Source organism: Argiope bruennichi, chromosome 3, assembly GCF_947563725.1.
Source record: "Argiope bruennichi chromosome 3, qqArgBrue1.1, whole genome shotgun sequence".
NCBI classification, from domain to species: Eukaryota; Metazoa; Arthropoda; class Arachnida; order Araneae; family Araneidae; genus Argiope; species Argiope bruennichi.
Genome location: NC_079153.1, coordinates 37,285,198 through 37,299,489, shown reverse-complemented (window position 1 = coordinate 37,299,489; position 14,292 = coordinate 37,285,198). Strand labels below are relative to the sequence as shown.

At 30.5% G+C, this 14,292-nt stretch overlaps 1 protein-coding gene across 1 annotated transcript in view; it reads right to left on the bottom strand.

Annotated features, from left to right (window-relative positions):
- The window catches only part of LOC129962808 (uncharacterized), a 30,780-nt gene that overhangs the window by 16,230 nt on the left and 258 nt on the right, over positions 1-14,292 (bottom strand). The window contains exons 2-7 of the mRNA XM_056076807.1: positions 13,418-13,541; positions 7,190-7,296; positions 7,014-7,110; positions 6,325-6,401; positions 3,142-3,278; positions 914-1,046 (exon numbers count right to left, since the gene is read on the bottom strand). Coding sequence (XP_055932782.1) covers positions 914-1,046; positions 3,142-3,278; positions 6,325-6,401; positions 7,014-7,110; positions 7,190-7,296; positions 13,418-13,541 — 675 coding nt within the window. The remainder of the gene's footprint in view (positions 1-913; positions 1,047-3,141; positions 3,279-6,324; positions 6,402-7,013; positions 7,111-7,189; positions 7,297-13,417; positions 13,542-14,292) is intronic.

Sequence of the window (14,292 nt, the reverse complement as noted above, 5' to 3'; positions counted from 1 at the left end):
CATCTGTTGTTTTTTCAGTGAATAAATTTCAATTGTAGAAACTTCTATTCTGTGGAAAACTTTTATTCGATGAAATCCAGACCTTTTATTAAATTGTAGAAATAAATTGTTCAATTTATTTGTTTCCTTACATGGTATTTGTTCCAGAAATATATTAAAATATCACAAATGTAATTTAATATTTTTTTAGCATTGATTTCACTTAAAATTTTCTTTTCTACTTTTAGAAACTCTTGGTATGCTTTACAAGGTCAGGCATTTCTTTGAACCCTACACATTTTTTACGGGAAACCTAGTTCGAATGCGCTTTTTTATAATTTTAAATCGAGAGTCGCCGGCGTCCTGGCCTAAGGGTAGCATGTCTTTCTCCCGTGACCTGGGCGTCCTGGGTTCGAGTCTTGGTTGTTCTTCACCCTGCGTTCTATCTGTGAGGTGTGTGAAAGAGCCCCCCTGTAAAAAGGGGTTGTGCAAGCGAGTGTGTAAGTGTCATCTTCATGTGAGCTAGAAGTCAGACTTCTGCCCTCGGGTGCTCAGGGATCTTTACCCTCAGAAGCTACTGCATCCCATTTCCATGGTAACACGGACACTTTTGGTCTGGATACTGTCGAAATATTTTAAAAATTATTTGACTCTGGAATTTTTTTAGTTAGTAAAATATTGACTAATTATAATTCTCAAATTTTATCTAAAAGCATTCAAAATTTAGCAGCATGAATGTTGTCGCTACAAAAGTATTTTTATTATATAACAGTACAATAAAATGATAAAACAAAATTTATAATAGTAAGCAAACAAAAATAAATTTATATATAATTTAAGTTCTTTATCGAATTTTGGCATAAAATGTTCATCCAATTTGTCAAATCTATGCGTTGACGCTATCTTTTTAATTCCCTTTTTTTTATCATTTCACATCATCCAAAATCAGCTTCTTCAGTCTTTCATCAAGGATTAGATAATGATATCCACTAGGAATTACAATTAAAGTTGATCCATTGATTTTGTCTTCCAGTATTTTCAGAACACCTTTTGCCACCAATTCAATGCTAAAAATAAAATTCCAAACATAAATACATTTTCTTAGTATTATTCTAAAGCCAAAATTACACCAATATTTACATGTTGTTATAACAAAAAAAAGCGGGTTCCACCATTAAAAGTAAGCAAAGCAAAGTTATAAAAGAAGGAACTATTAATGCAATTCATTATACTTTAACAATGCAGTTTCATAATAATTTAAACTATTGCTCTAAATAATATCGTATAATGTTAATAATATAATTATGTATAAGTTTATTGCTGGAATTATCTCCTTTTCTTATCTAAAATGCATTATTCGTTTTAGGTACTAATTTATTTACATGTATTTTTGTTTAAGCTTTTTCTTATTTTGACTTTTATTATAATAAGATTAATTTAAAAAATCTCATTTAAAAAGTTCATTAATTAAAAGTTAATTAAAATCTCATTAAAAGTTGATCTCAAAAAATCAAAAATATTTTTATTCGACATTCATCAAAAGTGTATGATGAATATATAATTCGCCGGAGTGAAATAATGAGATTTAACAAAATATACAGTCTCGTATATATCAACATTCACAGGAAAATATCGACATTTTTAAGCATCATTGAATGCATCGGGATTAAATTATGTTTTACATTTTTAAGTGCCTTCGAGAAACAATGAATCGAAGGCACTTTCTTTTCCTACATTTTTATTCCTCGATCTTCTATTCGGTCATTTTTGTCAGCATTCTATTTCTTTAAATTGGAGGCCGAAAAATATCGACATCCAGAATTCAGTCACCTACAATATTGTATACAAGGTGTCCATTCAAGTCTTAAAAGTTCCCATTAACTTGAGAAAACGACAACTATTACCTTAAATTTAAATGTAAGAACTAGGCGCCACATGTTGAAATTGATTACAGAATTTCAATGCCATGTCATGTCATGTCGAGTTGCTGAACTTCGCCGAGCAAAAGGAAGTCCATCACATTGTTAGAAGATATCTTATTTTTTTCACCTAAATGTGTAACTTCAATCAATTTATTTATTCCTAGAAATCAGGAATTGCAGACAAGGTGTCATTTTCTTTAATATATGGATGCAATAATTCCATTGAAATTTTATAAATTTCAATGGAATATGGATGCAAATTTCAAGGTATCAAATCGACTTGATAAAATAGTTTTCGTACTTGACATTCAGTGCCAAAGTCATCAGGTTCAGTTTTCGGCTAAGGTTTGAGTCAACCGATTCATGGGGAGGGAAGTGCAGCTTCTGTGAGTCAAAAGACTGGAGCACCAGGAAGTAGAAGACTGTCTTAGCTCCTTCGCCTGCAGATTTTAGTTGGGCATAGTGGTATGGCCTTCACGCCTTGGGTGACCCTACCAGGAGCAAGCTCCCGACGTACATCACCCATTCCGCCCAGAGACACCCTCCCGCCACGATGAGGCAATCTGTAGCACTTGGGAAGGTTTGAGTATTTCACAAAAATGAATTTTGATTTCTGTCTTTCTTATACTTTGAAAAAACAAGACATCAATGTCTTTGGTAAATTTATTAAAAAATTAAAAGGGATAACAATCAAAAATATCTTTATAATTTAAAAAAATGATAAAGAAAGAATAATTTTCTAATAAAAGAACTGGAGGAAAAATCTAATCAACAAAAATTATCAAACATATGGAGCAAGAAATAATAGAATAAAATTATAAAATCGCAGTGATTGCTGTTAGAAACAAAATTTTTTTTATCAGTCATGATATAGAAATTGAAATATAATGTAAATGTGTTTGAAATTTTTATTTACATATTGCATTTCTATTTCTGTTTCGAGCATTTACGATTTTACTTTTATCCTCAAGATTAAAAAGTTTATTTTTTTATCTTGAGTTATATTAGTTTGTCGTTTTTAATACGATTATTGAAATGTTCTGTTAAGTCTTTTAAATTCATTGAAAATAATTTTATCATATGTTTGCATTTGGTCTTTTAGGTAAAATGTTTTCTTAATATATTGCCTAAAAGTAATATTTTTATGTTAAAAAAATCTAAACATTTTTATGGAAAAATATCATAAATATTCGTGCATGATGTGTATAGCATAAGATTTTATTAAGTTCTTAATCCATACCTCACAAATTTAAAAGGCATATCACTTTCTTTTGTGGAATTAATATTCTTTATCATCGGCTTTATTATGGTTGTATTAACTAGAGAGGGACACAGAGCAGCAAACACAATTCCATCTTTATCAAAGTGAAGAGGGAGCTACAAATGAGAAAGATATGAAATAACACAATTGATTTTTGAAAATATTATATAAGCAGTATATGAATTTTTTAAGAAAAAGGTAAGTTAAGTCAACAATATTCTGCACATACTGTTGTGTTTGATGATAAACCTACCTCTTTATTGTAGTGATGCCCAGATTAGATACATATATTTGAGCTGTACGCATTTCTGTACCAACGGCAGTGGTCTTCCCAAAATTTTCTCGTATACTCTTTACTAAATGTGCTTGTGTATTATTAACCTTATGCTTATTTACAAACAAAGGATAGTTAAGAAATTACGAAAAAGCATGTCAGTAAGCGAATTTTTGAATGTTTTGGTACTCGTGTATTAACCATATAAGTTAATACACAAGAACATCCAATAAAGATTTTGGGCATCCTTTTTTTTATGGTAGTTTAAAACCATAATTTGTCACAGAACAAAAATTGTAGTCACAAAATCATATACCAAATTTCATATATTTAAATATGTATTCTTTTGAATTATTGCGTTTACATGTTTGTGACATATCGGCAAAGGACAAATTCGTTGACAGAACTGGCTTCAAATTTATACACATACGTGCACTTCAAAAATAAATACCACATTTATTTATCTTAGTCTCTTTATTTTATACTTATAGTGTTAACTACATAATTAAACAGTTAGAAAAAAGGCTTCGTCTGATTGGATTTCCTATTCTACTAATTCGGTGTTAATGCCATATGCCAAATTTCTTCTGTCTAGTTCAAAGCGCTTTTGAGTTACAAAAACGTGTTTTTCGGAATTCAGGTAGCTCTGAAACAAGTTTCGTCAAAATCCCAGGTTCTAATTTTCGATGATTATAATGCTTCATTTTTGTAGATTTTGTTATATGAAAAAGTAAAAATATACTGGAAATCAGCAGCCAGCGTAAGAGGTTCAGGGTGTCATTTCAACAACAGAAATTTGAGTATGGAATGGAAAATTATGAAATTAATTTTTCATCTCTAATTTCTTAATATTTCTGATTCTTTGTATGTAACTATAAATTTCTAAAAGTTAAAGCGAAATTCTTCCTGTGAGTGTTTCTTTTTTTTTTCTTGTAGTGATACTGAAGTTTCTTAAATATATTAATGTTTAGAATAAATATTTGTTCCATCATTTCATTGGTGAACTTATCTCGTAAACGTACTCTAATACACCTGTAAAGGACGAAGGAACTGCGGAAAATAACATCCGCTTTAGCATGTGCGAGAAAGAAGCCGGAATAGCAACATCATTCCTCTGACTTTGTGTATAAATGTTCATTGAGCATTAAGAAGTGGAATCTGAGCAGTGTATTACTCTGTCAGCTTTAACAAATGAAAAAGAAGGTTGGAGTAAAGTTTCAGAAAGCAACATATAACTTTTAGACTGAATCATTTGAGTTCTAGACATAATCGTCCAGACATATTGGGTTCTAGATTAGTCTTTTTTTTTTTTTGCAGTAATTCTATCCGAATTTCAGTTAAACTTATTCAAGAACTTCTGAGGTAGTTTTGAGAAGTCGTGTTTGGTAATTATGCCGATAGTTCTGTTATGGCATCCATTGGCGATAGTGATTTGAATAATGCATTTTCAATCATAACCATTCATTTAGAAACTGTATTATGGTTTATTACTGTTATTATGGTTCCATTCTTTGATGTGCTTTCACAACTGTTCCATTAAAATGTTTTTCATGATTCACACAGCTCATATACGGTGTCGAGTGAGTTACTGTGAATATAACTGATGAATATGTCGAGGCACTGTCATATATCAGCCCTTTTCGACGATGGCAAAGCGCTTAAAAATGACATTTTGAAATGGTTTCATTCAGTGATGATCATTTGAAACAGTTCATTGAATATTTTTGAATGATTCTCTTGGTATCCTAAATTTGCCACCAAGTGAATAGCATAAAACATTGAGAATGAGTTCAGAAAGAATGGGATGGAATGGGAGCGGATGTCTTCAATCGTTGGTAACAATTTTTTTTAAAGAAGAAACATTTAAACCTTATAAAATATTAAAACAAGAAGTTCATATATATTTTATTCACGATATATAGTTATATCGTTCTTCAATTTGATTGAGGTAGCGCTTTATTGAAGAGGGTGGTCATAAAGCCTATCCTTACAAAAATGTTTACAAAAGAGACATTGAATATGATACTTTAAAATTTTAATATGAAATCGTTCCATATTAAAATTTTTCAGTATTATTTTTAGATTTATTTTTAGTCCAAACAGTTTATGTAACTAATGCAGAAATAGTGATTCCACATTAATTCTTATCAGAATGACGTCAACGAAGGAAAAAGCTCAGTGCATTCTTTGGTTCCATGAATTTAAATCGGTCAGTTTCAATTTATCATAAAGGGCGCCATTTAAAGATATTGATATACTCGAAGTTAGGATCGTAGATGCTGTGGTATCTAGTGTGACAACCAAAATGTTAGATAATATTTGTCAACTGCTATATTAACGCCTTAACATTCTTTGAGCTATCAATAATGTTCATACTGAAATTTTCTTAAGTAACAGTTTTATTAAAAATTTTATAAATATTTTTATAACATTCAACAGAACATATATCAAATAAAAATAATTTTTTTAAGAATAATGTTTGTAATCAGGAGAAGATTTTGTAACTCTCAGCCATCTCTATTATGAAACTGATTGCGCAGAGAAGCAATATTACAAATCCGCGACAATACTATTGATAAGGTTTCGGAATTTATTTCCATCTACTGTAAAGTATGTATAATTCAGAATAATAAACATATTCATCAGTTATTGTGAAATTGGTTTTGTTCACGTGCCGTCGAATAAAATATCAATAATTAGAAATATTTCACCCATTATTGATTTGTCATGTCTATGTCTTTTTGTTTCGTCTAGCCCATCAAGATGGGTTAACAGTTATTTTTCTTTTATGATTGTGATTGCTTTGTTTGTTTTTTTCTGCCTCCCTTTCACAATTTATCTGCTATGTATCAAATCATCTTCTATGCTTGGTGATGAATGAGACTTACCCCAAAGCTGCGGGTCAAACCTATTATTCCATGCTTTGAGGCGGTATAAGCGGGGACAGTGGTAGCTGGAACGAAACCTAATTAAAAGCAGGAAAGAGAATATTATTTAATTTTTTAATGACGTAAATAATCAATTATTTAAAAAAGAATAATAAAAGTATTTAAAAACATATATTAATCTTTAGTTACATCTGGATGATATTTGAAATATTCTTTTACAGTAGAACTTTCAAAAAAGGCCGCCGAATAGTTTCTTCTGGCTCTCTAATTTCAAGACATTGATGGATGAGAGATCTTACAGTTCCTTTTACCAACAAAGATGCCATCTTGTCTATCTTCATTACATAGCACTCCTATTCTTAAACCCGAATACAAAACAAAATTTGGAGGCAAAATTATCTACTTTGTAATGAGATTTACCCGCTGATAAATTTAGAGAAAATTTTGAAATAGTAATAAAAGATACGTAGTCTCTACTATATTCCACATATAGAAAATTATTTTATTTTTAAGTTTTAATAAAATATTATATAAAAAATAATAATTACATTTAAAATGCGCTGTTATTAATTAATTAAAAAATATAAAAAAAAAAGTGTTTGCTTCATCCAATAACTGTAAGTCAATACAAATTCAATCTGATTGAAATTAGTGTTTTTATACCAAAACAAAGTAGAAACTTCATTTACCTGCAAGAGAAGCTGTGTTGATAACCACACCTCCATTTCCTCCATTGCTTTTACCCATATATTTAAGTGCTGTGTGGCATCCGATTAGAGGTCCCAACTGAATGATAGCATTGAAAAACGCATTAGTTACTGAAGATTTCAGCTATTGGCACTTAAATTAAATTATTACAACTTACCAAATTTACTTCCAAGCATTTACGAGGACTTTCTTCATCGACAATCCCAGCATTGTTCACCAAAACATCTATTCTTTTAAACTTTTCAAGCATCTTTTCAAAGACATCTACGAAAAGTTCGTCTTTTTTAGTCTTGGATGGGAAAAAATTGTCTTAAAAACTGTGCAGATAACTAACTATGAATCATTGTTATATTTCTTCTATCATTTGTGTTTTTCTTCATAGTAAAAGACAATTTTTTAAAATAGTAAAGATAAAACTTAATAAGGAATACAGTAAAGATAAATCTCAACAAAGGTTACAATAAAGATAAATATCACTAAGGAGTACAGTAAAGATAGAGCACACTAAAGGATACAGTAAAGATAAATTTGCAGCAAAAATACAGTTGAGATAAATCTTGGTAAAAGTTAAATTTCTTACATGGAATAATTTAATTTGAGCTATTTAATAAGCGCGTGAATTAACTTATGATAATTTAAATTTTTTCCTTTAATGTCTTCTTCTGAATCAATATTAAAAGCAGCAAAACCTGTTTATATTGAAGAAATATTAATCTTTTAGTTACTAAAGTATGATACAAATATTCTGCATCAAAGCACGCTAAAAATGTTTTATGATCATCTCTTGAATATTTAACTATTTTCTTAAAGGAAAATACGATTTTTTATTACCAGTGATCAAATTAATTTACTAGCACAAAAATTTACTAGTGGTCAAAGCAAGAATCATGAAAGTTGCAAGTACAGAGTGCCCCACAAAGTATGCAGCATCTAATATTTACAGATTCGGATAGAACACAACATGACGAGTATTTTGATATATAACATGTGGGGTCCCCGAGTTAATTACATGAAGTCTAAGTCATAGTCTAATTACATGAACGTACAATTAACATAATAATTAATCTAAGTGAAGTCATAGTCTAATTACATGAAGAGCGTTATTTACGAATCCAACTGTTTGTATTCCAAATGACGATGCATACGACGATTGCACAGCAGGGAAGAGCTTCCCTAGGTGACTATGAAAATTTGTGGCAGTCAATAAGGGTAAAAGCGTGTCTGTAAGTGAATATGCAAATTCCTATGCGGCCCTGTTCCCTTACAAAATACAAATCAATCACCATTGACCGATTTCAATGTTTTAAGGAGGTGTGATTTTGCAAAAACGATGATTAATAAAGTTGAATGTGGCGAAATGGATATTAATGTGATATGGTTCAGTGATGAGGCGCACTTCCACCTGCAAGGATATGTTAACAGACAGATCTGGAGGTTTGGGGCCACTGAAAATATTCATCATGTGATAATTCTGCCACTGCACCTACTTAGACTCACAGTTTGATGCGCATTTATCGAAAGTGTCATTGGTGAAGCTTTTTTTGACGTGTTAAATGACGGTGTCTTCGCATTCTTGCCTAGCATATACAAGATTGGCTTATTATTTGGTTTATATAAGATGGTGCTAGACTTCACGTACTCAGAGAAACTTCGATCTCTTAGCGGAACATTTTCACGATAAACTAATAGGATTTGATTCCGTTATGAGAACAGGCACTGTTATAGAGTGGCCACCTTACTTGCCAGATCTTTACCTGAGCAACTTTTCTTTATGGGAACATCTGAAAGAAAAGTGCATCTCACAAAGCCCTCAACATTGGACGACTTGAGAACAGTATTGAAACCGAAGTCAAGAAAATTGGAACAGATGTTTTGCAGTTGAAAATTTCTATTTTAATTTCACCATTTCATTTGGCTGAACGGCCGACATTTCGAAAATTTATCGTATTTTAAGTTCTCAATATAGAACATTTCACGATTAGAATTATTAGAACACTAGAATTTTCACGATTTTTTTTTTTATTTCTTGAAGTTTTCATGACACAAGCTTCACACCTTAATTAGACTATGAAGCTATATTCGCTCCCCCCCCCCATATTATACATCAAAACACTCATCATGACGTATTCTATCCGAATCTGTAAATGTTAGATGCAGCATATTTTGTGGGACACCCTGTGCATTAATTATTTATATATTATTATAATCAAGACCTTAATTACATGTAATATATTACGTATGCATTGTGTGTATGTATTTTCATACACTACATCAATTTTACAACTCTTTTTAAAAAAATAATGATCTTCTTCCACAAGAAAGGATAAAAAAGGGATCATTTAACATCAAGTCATTTTGGCCTGTAACATTTCTTCCAACCCTTTGTGAAATTCTTGATTTTTTTTTTTTTTTTTTTTTTTTTTTTGCATAAATTCAAAATTTAAAGTAAAATTCTCTCTTCCCAAACCAAATTTTATTTCCTGAAGTCATTCATTAAAAATTAAAGAAGACAAATGAATTCAAAAGAAACCAAAATCATACACTGGATATCTCTTTAAACATCCAGGAACCTTTCAACCTTGCTGAATACTTCTCCATTCGAAATATGCCTAGATGCCTGTAACGTCCCTTCAAACACGACAGAAACCTTGAAGGGCAATATTAGCAAAAGACGATTCGTACTACATAGTAAGATCAAGTTTCAGTTTTCAGACCGAACAAGACTATGTACAGGGCTCCTGCACAGGCCCTTGCTCTTGAATTTGGTAGCAAAAGGTATCGTTTTGGAATACTTAAATCAAGATTCCATTTATATACATCCCATCCGCTTATTATTCTGTTTTCGTCATTGGTGAACCACATTTAAAAAAAATCTTACATCCAGGAACTAAGAACTTCTATAAGTCTTAAAAAAATAGACGGACAAACAGAAGCCAGGAGCTCTCAGACTCAATTGAAAACTTTTACAATATCCTCATCAATAAGTTAGTAATGAATAAAAGAATAAAATGGATAAATAAAAAATAATTGAGGATAGATCTTTCAAATGCCTAGACGTTGCAATGAATTACAAACTAAACTAGGTAAACCATCTATTCTATTTGAAAATTAAAGTAACTCACCTATATCGGAACATCAGAAAAAATAGCGGTAACCTATTGAAGACCAAGCTTTCAAAGCCGACTTTATACTACGGTAACAGAAACATGTGGTCCTACATGGAATAGCGATGTAGGCTTGACTTCTACCTACTAGACAATCAAGGCAGCTTAACTTACTTCGAAAAAAGTTTCTTCTGACTTCTCTGGAACTAATTATTCAAGTAATTACCCTATAAGTTACAGAGGAACTCTCTCTCTTCTTTGAAAACAAAACAAAAAAATTGGTTATTTGAGTTTCCACGTTTAGAAGAGTCAATTAAATCAAAAATAATGATTGCAATCCCAAAATTTTCAAGACAAGGCCTCCACTGCCAAGTATCATCGATCCTCTTTCGATCTAGGAGAACACATTTTCTTAGAAAACATTTTCAAGGCAGAGAGTTCTTCTAATATTTATATAAGTGGTTATTAAATTAAAAACAGTACAGGAGGCGAAATCTGTGTCGCAAAAAATATTTCCAGAATTCAAAGGACAGCTCATCTCAGTCTATGTAATTAAACCTTTCAAGAAGAGCTAATACCCATTAAAGCTTGCATTTAAGCTAGACAATATAATCAAACCATTAAAATTTAGATAAAATTGTAAATCCAATCTCTACTCTATCTCTTCTCTTAAAAAGCAAATAAAATATGTTAATAGAACATCCAAAATGTCCTTCTTAATATTTAAGATAATAAACTCGATTGCATCAAAACGCATGAGGGACATTCTGGTAATAGATAGCAGATCTCCTTGTAAGAAGCGCCACTTTTGAAAGGAGGCTAACACACTATTTTGCCTTCAAAGTCTTCCTCAAAAAGAAATTTCATACCATCTACACCAAACTCTAGAAGAATGAATTTAAAAATGGTGACAAATGTAAAGAATCATTCGCACGACGCCAACTATTGGGTTCAATGAGAGGCACGTCTGCCTCAGGAACATCACATGACCCCAACGGGACAATGGCAAATGGTTGTCTCATTGGGACAACTATTTGCCATTGTCCCATTGCAGTCACGTGATCTTCCTGAAGTAGGTGTGAATTTTGATTGCTCGCAATTAGGGATTGCAATACCGGACCAAAAGTTCAATACCGGTATTCGGTATTCTTTAAATCTTAATACCGGGATACCGGTTTTAATACCGGTATTAGAAATTTTAGAAAAAGAAAGAAAACACAGATGTTTTTTTGTTTTATTTGCCAGTTTTGTTAGAGAATGTAAATATCACAAAAAATAATTTGTAACTTATAAATTATAACAGTATATAATCACAAAAAAGTAAAGAAACATCTTATTTATTTAAATCACAAAAAAGTGTAAATATCACTATTCAGTCTGGGGTACTATTACAACTTTTTGAAATGTGATCTTAAAAAACATAATGCATCAATTGTACTGTCATTAAGCCTGAAAAGTAATTTTGTGTAAAAATTATCAGCTGTCGAAAACGCTCTTTCGGCATCTACGCTAGTTGGTGGTACTGTTAGCAATGCGTCATATACTTTTTCCAAGTATTTACTTCTAAATCCCTCATCTTCAAATAAATCGATTTCTCTTCGGATGGTTTTGGATATAGCTGATTTCTGTATTATATTTTGGTTCGTTGAAATTTTTTTATTTATCACTAATTCTAATTTTTGTTCAAGACACAATTACTTTTCACTATCGACAGTAGTGACATCATAATCTTCGATAATTGAACCGAATTCTTCTGAATGTGGATATGGTTGAGGGTAAAAAATTTTAAGAAAATTTACTCTAAACTTAATCAGATTTGAATTGGTTATTTTCTTTTCTTCATTTTAATTTTTATTTTTAAAATCATTATAATTATGTAAATACCGTAAGACATTTTTTATTCCGGTATGCCTTTCTTCTGTGCGATTTTTCAATGTAATATATAATTCTTCAGATAGTGATGTGTGCTGTTCTTTCAGTGACTGCAACATGAAATTTATTGCTGCATTAGCTGTTAATAAATTAGAATCTCTCCGACACAATGCCTCAATAGTTAGTTTTATTGGAAGTAGAGTTGACATAGTTCTGGATATTAAGTCGAATTCACTATCTGAAAAATTAATTTACAGGTTTAAATCGATTATTGCTTTTTGGATTGGACTTCTCAGTTTCAAAAATCGTTCCATCATTAGGAGTAAACTATTCCAACGTGTTTTAGAATCTAATATTAAATTATATTCTGTTTTATTTTCAGTTAGTATATATTTTAGCAAAATATCCTTTTTATAGGGGAACGTTTAAATATCTTAACAATTTTTCGAACTTTATAAATTATAGGAAGCAATTCTTGATATGTTAATATTTCATCCTCATTAGCAGTATCTTCTTCAACAATTATATTGTCATTATCTTCATTGTCAATATCACTCTCACTCTTACACTTTTCAAAGTTGGAGTCCGAAATTTCTATATCCACAGTATTTGGATTCTTCTGATCTTTATTTTTTTGGTATCATATATATCTATTACTCCTAATTGAATTCCATGTGCATACCACAACTGCTGATTTGCACCAATCAACTTTCCAACTTTCTTCATAATTGTTGCTCCATCAGTCGTTAAGGATACAATATTTTCTTTCAGGGTTAACCCATGTTTCGCTAATTTAGATTTAAGCAATTAATCAAGCCGTTAATTAGCTAATAAATTTCGCCCGTTATGGAGACATAAAAACAAAAACGCATACTATTTTGCTATGTTCGCGATACCTGAACATATAGTGGATAAATTTTAAAAATTTCTAGTAAATACCGAAAAACTGGTATTTAAACTTGTGAATACCGGTATTACAAAACTGTACAAATGGCTCGAAATGCCGGTATTCGGTATACTGGTATTGCAATCCCTACTCGCAATAGTTGGCCTCGTGTGAACATTGCTTAGGAACGCCTACTGTATCCTTGCGCAAGCCAAGGTTTCTCAGATTACTAGTTATTCAGAAAAAGAGTAAAGATTTTTTTTATTTAAACACCTAGTAAAATGTACATAAATCACATTAAATCAGAATTAAAGAAACAATAATGTAAATTTGGAGAGTTTTTATTTTTTTCTCACTTTTAAGATAAATGTTTAATTTAAAATGTAATTATTATTTTCAATAATAAAATGCCAATATTCTCTTGTTATTTTTTTATAATCAAAGTTGTTTATTGAAATTTTAGCAATGCTTCTGAATTTAGCAATGCGTCTGAGTTACAAGCATTTATGCTCAGAAGACTTACTCGTATAGTCAGATTCTTTTGATACGTCACAACCTATAGCGATGACATTTTCTTTTCCATATATTTGTTGCTGTGCTTCGGCAAATTCTTCTGCTTTCGATTCTTGAATGTCAGCTATACACACCTAAAGAGAACCCTCATGAAATGCGAATCTCATATTAGTTTAAATGCAAAACCTTTTGTGACTTATATAAAAATTTCTGAAATGCAGAAAGTAAAGTTTACTTATAAAAATATTTAATAATAAATCGATATTTTTTATATATAACATCCTTGATTATGAATGAATTTGAAGTGAAAATTTGCAAATAGAAATTCAGTGATGCTTCATCCAAATTGTATAAAATAGAAGAATTTGCAAATAGAAATCCATTGATGTTTCATCCAAATTGTATAAAATAATTTAGAAGCTAAATTTTATCAACATTTTAACACTTTTAATAAGTGATACAATCACAAATTTTCGCAATTCAAAACCGAAAAAATGTTGTCTCATTAATATTCTATTTTGGATATTCAAATTTTTCCCAAAGCCTATTTACTTTCCAAAAACCTTATATATTTTTCTTTGTATATTTCAACACCTGAAAATATTCAAGAACAAAACGCAGCATTTTCTTTCAAAATCAAGCAATCCAGGAAAGCAATAATCTACACTATAAATTCAAAATTTCCTTTATTGAAAACGCTACATTTTTAATAACTATCTATATAATTGTTAAATATCAATGCAAGAAAGCAATTGGAAAATGAAGAAATAGGCTTTTCAAGAAAGATAAATACATTTTTATTTTTATAATATTTTGCATTTAGTTTGTTTTAAGTAGCTCAGCTGTACAGATAGCGTCTCCAATTTATAATATTTTACATTTGTA